Source organism: Myxocyprinus asiaticus, chromosome 36 (assembly GCF_019703515.2).
Source record: "Myxocyprinus asiaticus isolate MX2 ecotype Aquarium Trade chromosome 36, UBuf_Myxa_2, whole genome shotgun sequence".
NCBI lineage: Eukaryota > Metazoa > Chordata > Actinopteri > Cypriniformes > Catostomidae > Myxocyprinus > Myxocyprinus asiaticus.
In genome coordinates this window covers 21,859,358-21,879,101 of record NC_059379.1, presented here as the reverse complement: position 1 = coordinate 21,879,101, position 19,744 = coordinate 21,859,358, and the positions used below count along the sequence as shown (strand labels likewise).

The window sequence follows — 19,744 nt, the reverse complement described above, 5'->3', positions numbered from 1 at the left end:
CTCTTCAACACTAGTTCAAGTCCAGGGAAGTTGGTTAGGAGCCAGGCAGTATATTTCTTTCACTCTATAAAGCAGAATACAATATTTCATAACAGTTTAAGTGAGCAACTTTGAAAGTTAAAAGCACTCTCTTCATATATCTGGAGACCTCCATATCAGAGCTGCAAGGGCATGCTGTTATTTTGTCAGATGAATCAGTTTAGGCCCAGTCAGTCAGTTTGGTATGCACAAAAACATTGTGCCACCGGTATGATTAACAGACTTGATTATGTTTTTTCAGGTTTATTTGAATGGAAATGAGAAACCCATTTCTATGCATAAAAGGTTCCAGCTTGCTTTGTTGCACTTTGCCTTTGCTTGCTATTAAAACATGATGGTTTGCATTAATCAGGTAAATGGATAATGTTTGATAAAGTTCAGTCAAAAAGTTGATTATCCAAGCCACTCATCTAATTTTTTTTTTTTTTTTTTTTAACAACACGTACTGATTTTGTTGGCTTTATTTGTACATAATCATTCCAATGCATTTAAAACCACTTGATTAAAAAGTTAATCCAGTCAGTCCTTAAAGGTGTTGGTAGTCATTTTAGTCCAATACACTTTTAGTCAAATTCCACGAATATGTCTTCACGGTCTGCTAGCTGTCCATTCTGTGTGTGCACTGAAAAAAAATCAGGTGTTTGTATACACAGCCCTGGCTCTGTAAATAAATAAACAAAGTGGATCGGACTGATCACACAACACTATTGTGTGTGCATGAATTTGGAGCTTCTGAAGGAGCACTGAAGGAGAAACTGTCTTTCACAGGAATCGCTTACTCTACCTTTAAGTCCTGGAAAACTATATTAATTAGATCGGAATACTGTGTCCAAGACTTTTAAAGAGCAGCTCTTGTTTATTGAGAATGAGGCATTTACGGTGGCATTAAGACAAGAAGAGGTTGTATGAACTTTCCTCAGTGGTTTAATGCTCTAATTTATCAATTCCTTATTTGCTCAGGAACTCCTCAAAGAAACGGTGGGGGGCCTGTTCTGTACCATATATTAAATGTGCACGACTGTATGTGGAATATTCAGATAAATCAATGCATTTTTTTTCTTTCAATTTGGTCACATGCAAAAGAAGTTTCTCTTAAAGAAAGTATGAAGTAATATTTCCTAGCCCTTAAGCAAAACTCCAGAGCCATTAAAATTGTAATAGAAGTAATGTTTCTAATGTCCTGCTCTTTATAAAATGATACCTTCCTGACTTGAATCTAGACAATTTCAGAGTGAATATTAAATTATGTATAAATGCTAAAGTTTGAAACAGTGGTTAATTAAAACCAGACATAAGATAAGCCACAGCATGAAACAGTGAAAGGTTGTAAACTTGCAGAAGTTCTAAAGGAACAGTGGTTTTGGGGCAGCTGTGTATAGTGAAGTCTTTAGTGATGGGTGGCTGTAGCTAACACCATTGACTGCCACATGTAGCAGCCATAGCCATTTATAAAAAAACCCAGCAATGAATCTTGTCACAAACCCACAGCATCTAGACAACATGACATGTTTGTACTAGCTCTCAGGTGCCCTGTGTGTGCAGGCCTCACCGCAACCTGAAAGTTATCTAAACTCCATCTGCGAGGGAGACAACACTGCTGCAACACATGCGTTTTTAATTCCCAGGCAATGCTAGTGCCGAGGGGTAAATATTAAGCACATGATAACTCACTGATATATAGTACAGAGGCTTTCACTGTAGCTGGGTGGGTGATCCTGCTTGCCCACACTGGCCAACACTGTCTCAGCACACAAATCTGATAATCCCATGCTGATGTATCTCTCTGTGAGAGCGCATCTGTCCATGTGGACCAAGAGATGGAGAGAGAGCGAGAGAGACAGGAAGATCCAATGAGATTGTAAGCATCCTTATGTGATTTGGTTGTTTATCTGGTTCCCTTCCGGGATGAGGTGCATATGTCACAGTACAAAAACGTTTAGATGTTATGGGAATTGCCAACTAAATTGTTTTAAGCTAACCTGAAAGCATAATACAGATGCAGCACATTTGTGTTCTCTTTGATAAAAGTGGATGAGTCTCTGAGGAGCATCACAGCAAATGTTTGATCATCTTTATATCTGGTAGTTAAACTTCCAGTCTCAACTTCACCATGTTTTGCCTTGATGCAGGAAGTCAATTTCTTGAGGGATGTGCTTACTAAATTCTCCATGTTTTTGTGCTGATCAAGGCAGCAGTTTGCTTGCAATGTAAGTGTGCATGAAATAACATTTCCATATCATCTGTTTTATATATATATATATATATATATATATATATATATATATATATATATATATATATATAGTAGATTAGTAACTTTTTTTTATGTATTTTTTTAAGATTGTGGTCCTAGGGTCTTGCCAAGGGCATCAGAGCTAACACTCTCCCTCCAGTATTAAATCTAAACTAGTGTTGAACCACAAAGGTTTTAAAACATTAGCTTTCTGTTTACTGGTCTGGAGACCTTTACCACCTCAGCAGCTTCGGGCTACGTTCAGTTTAATAATTCTGATGTACAGTATGTCAGTATCTGCTGCTAAGTCTGTATAATTTCTAAAAAGCTTATCTCATGGCTTTGAAGAAGCCTGCTCAGAGGTCTGTTCAGAGGCACAGAGGAATTGTGAAACATATCAAGGGTGATTACACATACTGTACAGCATATTGCCTGGCCCTTTTTTATTGACAAATGGTTCAGGATGCTTGGGCTTGATTGAAAGTATCCACAGGGTTCGAAGCCCTGAAACATTACACTGGTGCAGCTGGATTCATAATGTGGTGCCACAAATGGGCCGAGTGAAAGACAATTAACTCATAAGTCAGTTAGCACAGCTGTTGGCAAGGTCAAGTTTCATTAATGGGTGGCATTTTTTGCCTTTTTCTCTTTTGACTGTGCATTGATGAGCCCCAGGACCGGTTTAGTGCTAGGATGAATACTAATGGCTGCCTCTGACAATTAGTTTATGATGAAGTGTTTATTTATGGCATCACCTAGTTTCTTTGGGACTTCTGGAAGTGCCAAGTGTAGGTTGTTTATCACTTGGTTTTGAAATTATTTGGCTCTGTTTGAGAATATTTTCTCCTTACTACTTTGTAAGAAAATGTGGGATTTAACCAAGTGCTCAACAAGACACTGGCTCTCCAGGAGTATAATAACCATATTGCAATGTGTAAATAAAGAGTCAGAGCCTCTGTAATTGACCAAAAAGAAGGTGACCAAAAAGGCTAGAATTTACCTGTTAGAAAAATAATTGCATAGTTGTAAAGGCGAGAGTCTCAGAAGGGTCTTACTCTTGCAGGGTGGACAGTTAAAATCACTTAAGGTGTTTGTTTGTAGTTGGAACTTTAACAGTAATAATGCTGATAAAAACCAATTAAAGATATTTCTTTAATTATAGTTAAGGTTAATTTACACAAAAATGAAAACGTTATCATTTACTCACCCTCATGCCATTCCAAACCCATATGAATTCCTTTTATTGCATGAAACATAAAGGTAAATGTTAGGCAGCATGTTAGCCTGAGTCACCATTTACCTGTATTTCAACTGTTTTGGGGAAAAAAAAAGAAAATGAAAGTGAATGGTGACTTAGACTAACATGCTGCCTAACATCTTTTGTGGTAAATGGAAGAAAGAGTCATACAGGAAAGATTTACAGAAACATGAGGGTGAGTAAATAATGAATTTTTGGGTGAACTATCCATTTAATATAATCAAAACATTAATAAAGACATACTAAAGAGCAAATAAATCCACTGGTGTGCAGAACTGTCTATAAACGCTATCTCGACTATACAATAAGATACAGTTATGTCTCCATTTTTATACCCTAAGCAGAACATTCTTTAGTCAAGAGACATTAAAAGGTAGGGAGAACTGAAAACAGAACTGTTATTAAAAACCAGGGGCATCCTTAAGTTGCCATTAATAAACCTTAAATTTGTAAGTATTTTAAGCTTGTATTGTAAGACTTGGATGTCTCTATTCAGCTTGACCTAATATATGTTACGCTCTAACTAAAATTAAAAAAAATATATATATATTAAAACTAGTGGTGCACTGAACAGTAAATTTGAGGGTGATACAGATCATTGAAATTTTAACACTGATTGGCTGATACTGGTCCGATCACTGATATTTCTTTTAAAAGTACCATTTGCCAAACTTTTGCATGTTAAATCCTGAAGTTATATGTTAATGCCCCACCGTGTAAAATTGCATTCAATTTACATTAATTGTAAAATTCTAACATTTATTTGAATTTAAAACAGTTAAGAATAGTTCTGTTGTCACTATCAAAGATCATTGTGATATACTGGCAACCAGACAACATAACGAGAGCATCACACACAGCAGAGATACGTAAAAAAATAAGAAAGCTGTATCCTTTATAAGCTCCAAAACCACTTTAATGAGAATCATTAGTATCTATGATTTGTTTACCATCTTTAGCAGTACAACGTATTTTTCTCGTTGAGTTTCTCACAAAATAGCGCTGGTATGAGTGACTGATGAGAGACTGGGAGCGTGCATGTTTGATTGACACAGAGTTGGAGGTTGCATGTTGGAGGGAATGAAATTGAGAGCGTGCATTATCGCTCAACACATCGTCTGATTGTCTTGAGGCACGTTACATCAAGTATACTTAGATTTGTATTTGCTTCTTTGTTGTTTAATTCATTTTTACATCCGTTTGCAGTATATTTGTCCTATCCATGTCTAACTGTACGGCGAGTCAGAATTGCTAACGTAATGATTCTTGAAAATGGGCACCTTAATTTTCATACACATGTCATTCATACACATTTTTAAAACAAACCTGCATATTCAGCTGAATTACTGCACAGCATGTCTGAAAGTGTAAATTTGCTAAAGCTTAGAATTGCCAACAACTCACCCTCCAGTGGGCGCCGCAGTGCCATACTTGGAGGGCCAAGCAAGAGCTCATTCATTAGGGTAGCTGTGTATGTGTGATTACGTGCATGCTGCAATATAAAAAAAGAGTGTCTCTGAATCTAGGCACTATCGGCCGATCATGATTTTCCTTTAGTAGTGAGGACTAGTAGAGACAAGTAGACAAATGTATCTCTGTCCTTTTATGTTTAGCTGTTCTGAAGTGCCTTTATGAAAATCTTTGGCCAAGTAGGGGGTTTCTCCATTGGGAACAGGGATCAGAAAATGAGTGTTAATTACTTTTTGATCTATTGACACTAACTCTGCAGACATTCAATAGGTTTGTTACCTCTTTGCTGCAACCACCCTCATCTATTCATTTGATTACCCAACTCTGAATAATGCATGAGCTGGGAAGCAGCACCATTTGTAAAATCCTGAAAAGGCAATGCCAGCAGCATTCAATCATTTGAATCCTATTATTAAACCAATAATCTGAATCCCATTATTAAACCATAAAGTTTAAAACCTGTTAGATTTGAGTTGATACTGTCCCTTAGAGGCAGTTCAGGGCTAATCTGTTGATTATGTATCATCTTCTACAGAGCATGTGCTGTGGAACCATTGTCTACTTATTAATTGTTTGTCCCACCCTTTGATTAGTTGTGACTGGTTGCAAACTGATGCAAATGACACTGCAAACATTCAGACCAGTGACAAATTCTCAGAGCCAGCAAAGCCTTCTCTGCTGGCCTAACATGCCAAATAAATAAATATTTTTCATCCTTTCATTCTCAATCACCTTTTTGCCTACGCATTTTTAATTGCTTTCCACTCTTAATTAATCTACAAACAAATAGAGAAAAACAAAAAGTTTATCCAGTCAGAATGTATTCCTTGATGCTTACAAGCGAAGTGTGACAGCTGTTTCACAAATCGCATTCCTGAAGCAGCGCTTGAGTCTGAGCTCTACCCCATCAGGCCTTCAGAATTTCTACAGAATCCCTCAACAGTGCAAATGAATGAGCACTAAAGTCAGATTCATCAGCCAATCAGATTGATTTATTTGTTCTTGGTGGGTGTGATCTTTAGGACATGTCCTGGTCGAGGCCTTCTAGCTGGCCTTGAGTGACGAAATCACGCTTTAAGTGATGTACGTAATTTGAAAGCGAAGAGCGCGATACCGTCATCACTGCTGCTATCGCCATTGAGAAAGAGATCCTTATGGGTTTAAAAACATGATATGTTCTGTATGACCGTGTGATTGCTTAATTTATTAAACAGGAAAGGAGGACTGATTTTCACTTCAAGTAAATTGGTAAGTGATTTGTGCATTGTTATAGCAACATCAGGAGTTTTCTAAGTGTAAATTAGGCTGCTGGAGCATTCAGTGTCGGATCAAGTTTTGAAAAGTAGTGCTGCGTTCCATTCAACTCGGAAAGTCGGATTTTACAGCTTCCTACTAGGAAAAGTGCAATGGAATGCATCTTGAAGTCAGAATTACAACTTGTTGGCTTGTGCAGAAATTCTCAACTCAGTGTCGCAAACAATTCACAAACATGTCGACACTCAGGGAGATATACAAAGTAAGTGATAAACATTCACTTTATTAAGTAATATCGATAAATGAGTTAATTTCCACATTACATGATATTAAAGCTTGTTTAACAAACGCCTGCAGAAACAGGTGTATAAAACATTATTATCTTTTTTGATATTCGTATACCTGAAGCACAAATGCTAGCGCTGCAGCACTGTTTATCTGTTGGGTTGTTAGGAGACATCTCTAATGAGAGTCAAATCCCTGCTAAACTAACGGGAGCACTGCAGTTTTGTTTCCTTAAACGTCATCTTCCGAATATCGGGGAATGGAATGTATTTATGGTCAGAGATATCAAGTAGGAATATCCCTCATCCAACTTGAATGGAACGCAGCATTACCGTGTATCCTGACGAAATTAAATTTATTGCAAGCAACATTTAAATCTCAAATATTATTAGATAAATTTTTCCAGGTATTATAGACCTCCTTGGTAGATTCATATGAAAAATTATGATTTTTGAATGTCTGTTCGGGAGACATGCTGCAGTTAAAATTAGGCTTGCTTGAGCATTAAGTGTTGTTTCAAGTTTTGGCTTTCGTGCGTGGATGTGTTTTTAAAATGTCAGTTGTTATTATTAGTTGACTGCCACATGTATGATAGCATCTTATTCATTGTGAAACAGTGTTTTCTTAATGGCATGAATCGCACTGAAGGCCTAGACTTCTAATGCACGGCCCGCGGCTGATTCTGATTAAGGGCACTTTGTGAATACTTTGTCTTTATTGACCAACAACACAATGCTGATTGCTCATTGATGCACAGTGCTGGTGCCAGAGCCAGTGCCAAATCTGGAACTGTTACGTGCATTTCCACACAAAAAGGGGGATATGAAAAATAGGCTCCACACTGGCCCCTTTGAAGGAAAATGATAATTGTCTCATAATTTTCTTACCCTTATGCTGTCTCAAACTTGTATGACTTTCTTTCTTCTGTGGAACACTAACGTTGATATTTTGAGGGAGATATGGTGTGAATATATCCATATGATGCAAGTCAATGGAGTCCAACACTTCCAAGCTCTAAAAAGGAGATAAAGGTAGCATAAAGGAATCCATACAAGTGGATTTACACTTCCTCATGCTCATGCAACAAGTTCGAGGAAGTGTAATCAAGTTTTAAATAATTTATCATTTTGGATAGAAAGGGGTAATATTCCACTTAACAAAATGAAATTAACAGCATTATAACAGTTTGATTCTGCTTGCCCTCTGAGCCTGATCGTGTTTTTTCTTTAACAATTTGAGGCATTCCGTTCTGCTGATGCCGGTAAATATGTTATTGGGGCACCGCCAAGCTTTGTGGCAAATGGAATAGAACGTAGCTGCTTTGCTCAAACTGCTGTCATAATGAAATATGTGATGTCTCATTTTTATGCAGCCCTGCACGTTCAACTGGGACACACACACACAATCTGAGTGCAACGATTTACATTCAATCACAACAATTCTTTGGTCTATGTAAGCTTACACTCAGATACACACTCACATAAAAACCTTCAAATCTCTCCTTTTTATCACAATGGGCGAGAAAGGGCTTCCTTGGATCATCTATGGAAATCTTTCTTGTCATAAAATCTGGAGTGCTGAAGTCTTATGCTTTCAGAAATTATAAACTGGAGTTGTGTTCTCCTATCCAGTTTCAGTCCTGCTAATGACAACGGCTTTGAGCTGCAGGGATGCGAGCTTTGTTTTTCCCACTGAGAGGGAGAGAGATGGTTTGATGCAGTGTTCAGCACTGTCTGTTGCTTGTCCTGGAGCTTCCACTAAAGCTCCCCTGCATTATTACCTCAAGAGTCCCCCAGGAGAACATGGCTGATGAATTGTTATTGCCTTTCACTACATACTAACTTCTGCTAGAAGATAGATCCTGACATAATACCTGAGAGTGAATGAGAGGGAGAATATTTGTAAAGTTGTTGATCATTTGTTTTTTCACAATTTTGTCAGCTGCAACAAATTCAAACATCAACTACTGTACTGTACTGTACAACTTTGCAATTTGATATTTGCTGGGTGTGTGATTTGAAACCTAGTGTAGGTGTTTCACTGGATTAGAAGATGCATTTTAAAGTACAGCTCTTCAAATAGATATTTATGTGCTAACTACATTTGAATTGCTCTTTTAAATCTAAAATATAAACAAATAAAACAAAATGTAATTATTTTAAATATGTATGTTTAGAGCAGTTTTATTTATTGCCACCTTTTCTCTTTTATAATTTAGTTTTGTACATATTTTTTTAATATATTTAATTAATTTTAATATATAATTTAGTTAGTTTGAGCAATTTGACAACAGATATTACTTGGTAGAACATCAGGATTTCTGTGATCATTAAGAATTCGAACTGCTTTCAGATGGGTAATATTATTGCCCCAGCTATCCTGTCCCCATTTTCCACTCTAGCCTGTTTGATCGTGGCCTCCTTATAATCCCCATGTATGTCTAAATGAATAGTGTCTCCTCCCCCATGACTGAAGAACGGTGAGGTTAAGCTCACATAAATTATGTGCTGCAGTATACAGGTGGGTTCAACACATGGGACTTATTTTATGTACAATACTTTAGGTATTTCGAAAAGTGCTAATGCGGAGTAATTCTCATTTACCCAAGCAAAAGCAAATACTTTAACCAGGAATTGTTTCTCAAAATTCAACAATCTAATATAGAACTGGAATCTAAAATGTGAAAACATCAAAACCCCTTTTTGCAAAGTGTTGAAACCTCACAGGAGTAGGGTTTTTATTTATTTATTTTAAATGTGCACTAAAGACATGAATAGTATTTTTGACATATATGAAGATAGTTATTTCAATTGCCTACATAAGGTTGATTCCCCCCTAATGCTGGCTGCCATGTTGATCACACGGTAAACCAAATACTGCTTGATTTTTGTTGGTAAGATTTATTTATTTATTTATTTTGACATTCAGATCCAGGACATATTAATTATCAATGACAAATATGCCTGTTAACAGGCCATTGCAGTTATGTTGGTAAGCAAAACCTTTTTACTATTGTGACATGCTGCATCCACACCAATATCTGCATAAAGTCCAAGACCATCATTGCATCAGTTTTTTTAGTAAAGCAAATAAAAGCCAATGAAATATAAACACAAATCCCCAAAATCTTTCAAAAATGTATATTCTGAACTCTTGATACAGTTGGAATTCTCATGCCATTTGGTTTTGTTAAAGGTTCTGGGATGTCTTTCACAATTCTTTCACTGATGCAGATGGAACACTGTAATAAAATATGCAATATGCACTTTTGAGCCGGTGCCATGACAATTAGTATGGATCTTATTTTATCTCAGCAGTGTGCATAATTCATTGTTTCTTGATTTTAAAAGTCTGTATAAATAACATTTTTGACATGACTCACAGAAAAACTAAATCCTAAGATTTAGTTAAAGAGAGAACAAAGACAACAAAGTTGCAAGATACAATAAATGTGAATGGGTAACCTAAAAAAAAAAAAAAATAAATAAATAAATAAATAAATATATATATATATATATATATATATATATATATATATATATATATATATATATATATATATATATATATATAATTTTTTTAAGTATTCAGCAAATTTGTTAGTTCTATTCTGTTGAAACCTGAAATTACATTATTTGACAGGCTGCTGAGTGTAGTGAAAGCAAAAGGAATAGTTTTCCAAACATTGCCCATTTTTTTCGTCTCCAGAAGTGGACTTCACTCATTTGTGAGGCAGCTCAACTGAAGCAGTGTTAGGGTCATTGGAAACAATTTTGGAGTACAATAGCATTATATTCAGATAAAGTAGTTCTCAGTGAAATCATTAGCTTCAGTGTGGTTTTTGATTTTCCGATAGAGGCCCTTAGAGGAGGAAGCATTTTCACTTCTGCAGCCACCCCCTCTTTTTTGTGTGTGTGTGTGTGAAATTGAACCAGTCTCCTGCATTAGTTCTTGTCCTTGATGGAAGGATTAACCCTCCTCCAGTTCCATTAAAAGGCAGCCCTGCCACCTCTGTCCTCATAGTCATGTTTCCCAGTGCAGAGTAAGGAATAAAAAGTTAGGGGTAAAAATGCAATATCCTAAAACCTTGTCTTGTAATTTCAGACCATGACCTCTTTTAGCAGTGGGATCTTTACTTGTTCACTTAATTCTGGGGTCTGAGGGTGTTTTGGGCCCTGGAGAAGTTTTGACATGCCTTGACATTTGTGCTTTTTTCAGTTACTTAAAAACATATTAATTACTAAAGTCTGATAACACTGTATTCAGCACAAACTGGGCTACAATAATATGTGAACAACATGTATGTACATGTTTGTATTTTTGAGAAAATAACGTTTATGCGTGTTTTTTGAAAAAACAAAAATTGAAAGTCACTGAAATAAGGCCCTATAACACAAACTAAACATTTGTTCACAAGACTTTTGAGAACTGGATCTTGTAGCCTAGAGTTTTTGCTACAAAAATGATGTGAAAACCATTCTGATCACTTATTCATACAAAACAATATAGTCATTTAACTTTTGTAAGACACTTTTAGTGTTAGAAAGGCCATATGCGAGGAGACATGGATGATCATGAATACTGATGTGATTCACACCTGAGGAGACAAAGACCCCTCCGCTGAGAGAGAATGAATGTGAGGAGACTTAATGTTTGAATGTATTATCTGACTATACATTTTCTTTACATAAAGACTTTACTTAAAAACTTTAGACCTACACTAACGTTTAAAAGTTTATAGATCTGTAAGATTTTTTAATGTTTTTAAAAGAAGTCTCTTCTGCTCACCAAGGCTGCATTTATTTGATCCAAAATACAGCAAAAACAATGATATTGTGAAATATTTCTACAATTTAAAATAACTGTTTTCTATATGAATATATTGTCAAATGCAATTTATTCCTGTGATCAAAGCTGAATTTTCAGCATTGTTGGAGGCTTTTACCATTTGCATTGATCGCCTCAGCACTTTACCGTATGAATAGCGCGCTCTGCGCGTGGGTGGGATCACATTAGCGATAATTAGCTGAGCCAGGAGAGTTTTCTCCTTAGTTTCATACAGATTACATTGCAGGAGAATATTTGTTTTACATTTTAATTGTTTTATTTAAAATTAGACATTTTAAACTTTCCTTAGACATATGTTTCATGTTTGTCTGATAAGTATTCGCTGAGTTTCAGTTTATGTTTATGACGTGTTTCAGAAAGATGCACGCGGAGACAAAGACGGCTGAAAGCGCACCCTGTTTATTTTCTTTATTTTACATAAGCACAAGGTTTCGTTGTTATTGTGAGTGTACACAAATAAAAGTAGACCCTTTATAGTTTCTAATGATGTCTAACACTTATCTGTATGCCCAAAAATGACGGAGTATTTTAAGTTGTTTCTGCTGTTATGCGCACCGGCACGTCCGTCGAACCCAGAGGGTTCAATTATAAACTACAGCCCTGATTCAATCTTGGATTTCTTGTCAGGTCCACCCAGAATGCTGGGTTTTTTAAATGACAGTTTTGTTAGTTTTGTGCCTTTCCATTGTTTACCTGAATTCACTTGAAGAATGGTCAAAGTCAATACAAGCTTGGAAATTTTGTTTGTCTAAAATTAAGGTTAAATCATACCAATTTTCCTCTTCTTTCTTTACAGCTCAGCCAAATCCACCCAAAATCCACGAGGGATGGTGGGCTTACAAAGAAGTTGTTCAGGGGAGCTTTGTTCCAGGTAATAATTTGACAACATCTTTTATCAAGTGTGATCAGTGCATGCACAGTATAGTAAGTTGTGTTCCCTATGCTCATGTCACACACATGGATTATACATTAGTTTTAATTACAGAGCAATTATAGCTAAGCCATGCAAAATCACATTATTTCAGTGGTTGATGTTATGAGTTCCACTAAATATGATGCATATTTAATAATAACCTAATAATGTTAGTTTCCATAACTTCGTTACCCAGAGCATAACTACAAAAATAACTTGCACTACCTTACCAAATTTTTTAAGCATTAATATATAGCCTGTACACATTTGGTAGTAAATACTTTCAGGCATAATTCACCCCAAAAAAAGGAAGTTCTGTCATTATTTACTCACCCTCATGTCATTACAAACCCATATTACATTCTGTCTAATGAAGAACACAAAAAATATATATTTTAAAGAATGTCACAGTATCTGATTTCCAGACAATTGCAGTGGATAGTGCTTCACTTTAAAGCTTAAGAAAGCACCCAAAAGTGTTAAGTTCATGTGACGGCATACACATTTTGATGGCATACAACAACTTTGAGTCATGAACAGACCGTAATTTAAGTCGTCATTCACGCTCAATCAAACTTTTATAAACTTTGTAAATCAAGTATATGAACACATCAGTAACATTAAACCTCATTGGTTCTTGAACATATCCAATGAGATTTGATGTTAGTGATGTTTTGCCATATTTTATTTATTAATGATTAAATTACAGTTTTTGAGTGAATAATGATTTAAATTACAGTCTGTTCATCATAGAAAGTGGTTGAATGCCATCAAAAGACTTGGAATATGACGCACGTTTCACATTGACTACTTTCCACTGTTATATTGTATGAATCGTGATCGTGACATTCTTTAACATTTTTAAATTTAGCATGTTGAAATATGTGTAAGGCCAAAGTTACCTTTTTTCCCCTTCACTCTCTTGTGGATTCATTTTTTTTTTTTTTTTCATTGGAGCTGTTCATTAGGATTATTACTTTAGATATGTGTTGATTAATGACTCTTAAATGTTCACAAGCTCATGTAACTTCTCAATAATTTGTCTGTGCAATTCCTGATCATTGAGTACAAGTGAAACTTTATTGTAAAATGTTCTGTGCTGCTAATGAAGATGTTCTGACTTCAGTTAGAGGAAAGTGAGAATGATAGCTTGATAACTTTCAAACTCTTGCCCTTCAGAGGTTTAATAACAACTGCAGTGAAGATGGCTTGCTTGCTTCTTTCTATCCTTTTTAATTAAGGGTGCACTCTGTAATTTTTTTCCACATTAAAAGTCTAATACACAGTGAAGACTTTAAATGTATGTATTGTTCCCCGTTGTGAAGTCACAGAGCCACAGTAGTTAAATTTGCCAAGAAAAAGTACATTTATTAAATCTTTTAGTCATCAGACATATGAGAGAAAGTGACATTTTTATTATAATGGTGTTATGCGATGGCCTTCGTTCTCTTTTCCATCTTTCTCTTCCTGTTTCTCATCTTTCTCTGAAGAGCAGTCTTTCTCATCTCTCTCTTGCTCGGTCTCTCTCTGAAGAGCATACTCATGCAGGCTATATTTAAGTCCATCTATAGGGAAAAAAACAACAACAACATAGGCTTCCTTTGTCTAAAGCAGACCCCACTCTCCCCCCTTAATTTGATCCACATGTGTCTATGGAAAGTTCCAAGTTTATCATGAGGTAATGTACAGAACTTATGTAAGACTTACATAATAACTTATATAAATGTAACTTACATGTGGTTGTAAGAATGCATATAAGACACATGATGTATAACAAAATCATTACAAATACTGATGATAATCAATAATACTGATAAACATGAAAATGTTTCTTCAATTCCCTCCACTGGAGCTTCCGGCCGACATGCTCCACCCATCACCTCCCAGATCGTCACCTGTTATGAAGTGATAGGAGACAGAAAATCGATAGATCAAAATAAAGAGATAGACATACAGGAAAGGAGGGAAAGGAAACAAAGGAAGGGAATAAAAGAAAATAAAAGAAAACCCTATCCCCATGATATGTCCCTGTATACTATTTGCCATTTATAATTATATGTAGGTTTTAATAATGAGGCCCCTATAATCTAAGGAAAGAAAAACTAATAAAAATCTGCACCAGTGCCTGGACGAGCCATGAGAACCCCCCATGGCCAAAATAACAAACTAAAATAAATGTTGATGTCATAAAAGGTCCTATCCCTTGGGGTTGGAAATCAGTAGATGAGTGTTGATTGTTTGTGAGGTTGTGTTTTGTATGTAGTGTATGGTATATGAAGGAACTTCATATTTCACCCTTTCACTATTCTGGTCAACACTAACAGCAGAAATATATTTAAATCTAATGAATAAACAGTTTTCATTCTCAGGCCATAAGCCATCATCATCACTAGATTAATTCACTAAACATGATTTAACATGTGACCAGTGTTACCACCTATCTGTCCCTACACTTTTCCCCTCATGTCTGTTGTCAAGAGTTTTCATATGGTCCCTCCCATCTTGGTTCTAAGCCTTAATAATACATTTGACCATACAAAACTGCCTATTTGGGAATATGTGGTGTCAGTAGTGTGTGTTATTATTATGTTCAACAATGGAAGAAATGTCCATGCCAATAAAGCTTCCTTGTGAATTTGGCACTACCCAGGAAAGATCTTCATATATTTTCAAAAGAAAAAGAAAACTTTGTATGAAATATTGTAATCTGCCCATCATCTGGTAAATCTTGTCCATAATGGCAGAATGTACTGTTACCCTCCACTGGTCCTCTGAAAACGATTTGTTGATGTGTCCATGGCAGTAATTATCAATGGCTCTCATCATTTGTCACCAACACCAAGTCTCGCTGGTTTGAACTTTCATGGTTTTGGGTAGACGTATGATCTCCTCAATGAGCTGACGATCTTGTGCCAAAGTCCACATTCTCCCTTGAGAGTTTTTGTCATCGTTCTTGACAGCAAACCATTTTCCTTCTGCATCTTCTCCTTTAGCCCAACAGTCTCTTCTGTAAGGGCCATGCTTTCCACAGTTGCCACAAATCTTTGGCCTTCTATCTGTGCTCATGTTGGATTGAACTGCCACCACACCCTTCCGGTTTTACTTGTTGCCTTTTTCTTTATCTGATCTCATAGTCATCTCTAGACTTGCCATTGCAGGATTTGGTCATATGGATTGACCCCCAGTGATAAAGCTTGTTGGTATTTTAGGCCAAATCTATCCACAAGCATGTCAGTGAACTGTATATCATCTCTGTCAGGCACTTTTTAGCGCAAAGAGCCCACCTTTCATAGACGTTCCATTTAAATGGAGCATATTCATATTCATCTGGCGAATCACCATCTTTTTGCTTAATCAGTGTCACTGTTGTGAAAGAAATCTTTCCACTGCCCAGAGCTTCTTAGATTTCTTTTCGAAACTCATCCAGTGCCTGCCAGAGACCCAGTGGTCGTCCCTGGCCATCTATCTACTAGTCCATCCATTGGACTGTTGTTATGGAGGATGGTAATCATTCCCATCGATCTCTTGGGATTTTAGCTTTCACAATGGTGTGAATGTCTCTCAGATTCATTTGATGTGCTTCAACCACGGAGTCTAGCTCTCACCAGAACTCTGTGTTTGGGTCTTGTCTCTTCAGTGGTAGCAAGGCTGTGAGAATGGCTTGATGTTCTCCTGGTGTAAATGGCCTTTCTTCAGTCATTGTCATCTCAGATTGAGATCCTCCTCTTCTGACTGGAGGTGAAGAAGAATCAGGACTGACTTTGTCTTTTGTGACTATTTCATCTGTCTCAGTCTCATCATGAATACAAGCTGGTGCACATCTTTGCATTTCTCTGTTTGGCTGGACAAATTTGGATTTGTGATTATTGGAGCTGCTTGTGCAGAGGGAACATCAATTTTATCAATTGTAGCTTCATTCAGACCCAATACATGAGGCTCTGTAAAGGGCATAGTGGAACTATTTTCCCTTTAGCTTAGGCAGTTGTGAATGAATCAGTTCGTAAGGTGGTGACATTAAAGTCGTTGCTGAGTCGACAGGTGCTTGCAGATATTTTCATTCAGCATCTTCTATTGTTTTTGTAGTGTCTGGATCAAATGTTTCATTGTTGTTTGTCTTTTCCTCATATAGACATTTATTTAACATGATTTTATTCAACTTGTGATATGCTTCCATTTGAGGATTCATTACTTCAGCAAGTGGAACGGACAACTATCAACACAACAACAAATTCCTCCTTGTTTCAAAATCCAATGTGCTATGAGTATTGGATATGCTTTTAACTTGACAGAGATGTTTTGACTTTCAAACCAATCAATCGGTTCATCAATAGATGCACACATTTTCAGGCCTTTCTTCAGCAGCTCTGCTTGAGTCTTCTCATTCTTTTGAAGAAACCATTTTGTGACAGTTTGACTACTATCAGCCATTGTGCAACTGGGATATATGTGTATGTATGTGTATACAGTGTATCTGGAAAGTATTCACAGCGCTTCACTTTTTCCATATTTTGTTATGTTACAGCCTTATTCCAAAATGGATTAAATTCATTATTTTCCTCAAAATTCTACAAACAATACCCCATAATGACAACGTGAAAGAAATTTGTTTGAAATCTTTGCAAATTTATTAAAAATAAAAAAACGAAAAAAAATCACATGTACATAAGTATTCACAGCCTTTGCCATGACACTCAGAATTGAGCTCGGGTGCATCCTGTTTCCACTTATCATCCTTGAGATGTTTCTACAACTTGATTGGCACATGACAGCCCGCCTGGAGTTTGCCAAAAGGCACCTGAAGAACTCTCAGACCATGAGAAACAAATATTGAACTCTTTGGCCTGAATGGCAAGCATCATGTCTGGAGGAAACCAGGCACCGCTCATCACCTGGCCACTACCATCCCTACAGTGAAGAATGGTGGTGGCAGCATCATGCTGTGGGGATGTTTTTCAGCGGCAGGAACTGGGAGACTAGTCAGGATCGAGGGAAAGATGAATGCAGCAATGTACAGAGACATCCTTGATGAAAACCTGCTCCAAAGCGCTCTGGACCTCAGACTGGGGCGAAGGTTCATCTTCCAATAGGACAACGACCCTAAGCACACAGCCAAGATAACAAAGGAGTGGCTATGGGACAACTCTGTGAATGTCCTTGAGTGGCCCAGCCAGAGCCCAGACTTGAACCCGATTGAACATCTCTGGAGAAATCTGAAAATGGCTGTGCACCGTCGCTCCCCATCCAACCTGATGGAGCTTGAGAGGTCCTGCAAAGAAGAATGGGAGAAACTGCCCAAAAATAGGTGTGCCAAGCTTGTAGCCTCATATTCAAAAAGACTTGAGGCTGTAATTGGTGCCAAAGGTGCTTCAACAAAGTATTGAACAAAGGCTGTGAATACTTATGTACATGTGATTTTTTTTTTTTTTTTTCATTTTTTATTTTTAATACATTTCAAAGATTTCAAACAAACTACTTTCACATTGTCATTATGGGGTATTGTTTGTAGAATTTTGAGGAAAATAATGAATTTAATCAATTTTGGAATAAGGCTGTAACATAACAAAATGTGGAAAAAGTGAAGCGCTGTGAATACTTTCCGGATGCACTGTATGTATTTGTAATCTAAATGTCTAAACCTATCTTAATCTTTAGTCACCACCATGTATTTTTTTTCTTCTCATTCTTCATTACTATTAAAAATGGGCATGAGTTCAGTAAAAGCACAAGTAAAAGTAGTAAATCATCAATTTCAATCTTAATTATTCATCATACAAACATTCCAATGTTTGTTTAATACTTACAGCCTCCAGTCACTCATTTGTCTGTGATGGCTCTCAATAGTCTACCTCCAAAAACAGTCTATAAATAATAATCTTGTACACAGGGTATGATCCCTTTATGGCACATTTACAGAAGTTTTGGTATTTTAACACTGTGATAAGCTGTTTTAGTAATGCCGTTATTAAAATGTAGTCGGGTTGAGTGGAACTCACAAATCTGTGTGTGGTGGGGGGGGGGGGGGATTCCTCTAGACCTCCCTTTCGACGTTTCCAGCCTAAAAGCATCCATCCACTTCCTCAACCCACATCACACCTGCCTTCTCATTGGGTCATCACCTCTTGCCACTGGGTTACCACTTTGTTCCTCCTGGCAATCTCTGATAATTTGGTTTTAGTAAAGAGATATTCTCTTTGTTTTGGGGAGTATCGATTGAGAACCGTCACAGCCAATGAACAATCTACAACTGCTTAAATATGGAGACATTTCAAAACATGGTTAAATTCACAAATCATCCAAAATTCAACATCTATTAAAAATGTTCAAATTAAAAATGAAATAACAATACTAAAATTGAACTCATTTATAGATCATAAATTTCCATTCAGGTTGTATTTCTGCTTCTTTAACAAATGTCACAAAAGACCGTGTATCTTGGTGGAAACTAACATCAGACAGTAATTCATATCATACTTAACATGTTTGTCAAAAAAGAATATAGCCTCTGTCGAGCTTCTAGGAAGCTTAATTTAAAAACATCACCATAATTCAATAATAATCCAGATTGTTTGAACCTACATTTATTCTTTCAGATGAACATTCAACTGATTCTCTTATCTTTAAGATAAACACTTCACTTCAAAATGTCCTCCTGAATATACAAAATTTTAAACATGATGAGGAAAGCTTTAGCTTGAACCTTTCTGTACTATCACTGTATCTAAATTGACTGACAAGTCACATCATTTTCTATATAAAAATAAAAAAGAAAGAAAGAAAGGAAATAAAATACAGCGGAAAAAACAATTAAGACAGGTGCATTTAGCACACTTCAAAATTTGCTCTTGACCTTCACTACTCTTGTGATTCAGCAGATGCTTCTCAAACTTAGAGTGAGAGGAGAAGGGGGAAAAATATTTTCCCACTCTCACTCTATTCCTTAGAATCTCACAATACATTTAATTTAGTTTCAACAGTAAAAATTGTTATAGTTATAATAATTTGGTATATTTCTAAATTGCTTTTCTCACAAAGCATTATTATTATTATTAGCATGTTACCAATTTCTTTTATTATTATTATTATTATTATTATCAGTGAAATCTCTTAGTTCTACTTTCAGCATTCCTTTCTCTTTCTCAGGAGAAGGAACTTACATTCTATCAGATAAAATACCAGAAAAGTCAGTAATAGTTTAAATTGAAGGATGGTAAATGGTAAAATGCCACAATGGAAATTCAAATAAATATCTTTTCTTGAGGTTTGGAATAATCTGTTCAGTAAAATAAACTAATCCCTTTTAATTTCTCATGTCTCTTATATGGTGAGAAGAATCAATTTTTTGCTTGAACAGTTGCTTGAACCTTTTATTCAAGTCTCTAATTGATTATGTCTTAATGTTTCACATCAGATTTTTCAGTCATTATTCTCTTACATGCTTCTGATT

At 36.2% G+C, this 19,744-nt stretch overlaps 1 protein-coding gene across 2 annotated transcripts in view; it reads left to right on the top strand.

Annotated features, from left to right (window-relative positions):
• Window positions 1–19,744, top strand: part of LOC127427493 (carbonic anhydrase-related protein 10) — a 287,921-nt gene that overhangs the window by 5,083 nt on the left and 263,094 nt on the right. For both annotated transcript variants that reach the window (XM_051675144.1, XM_051675143.1), the window contains one exon: window positions 12,184–12,258. In XM_051675144.1, coding sequence (XP_051531104.1) covers window positions 12,184–12,258 — 75 coding nt within the window. The remainder of the gene's footprint in view (window positions 1–12,183; window positions 12,259–19,744) is intronic.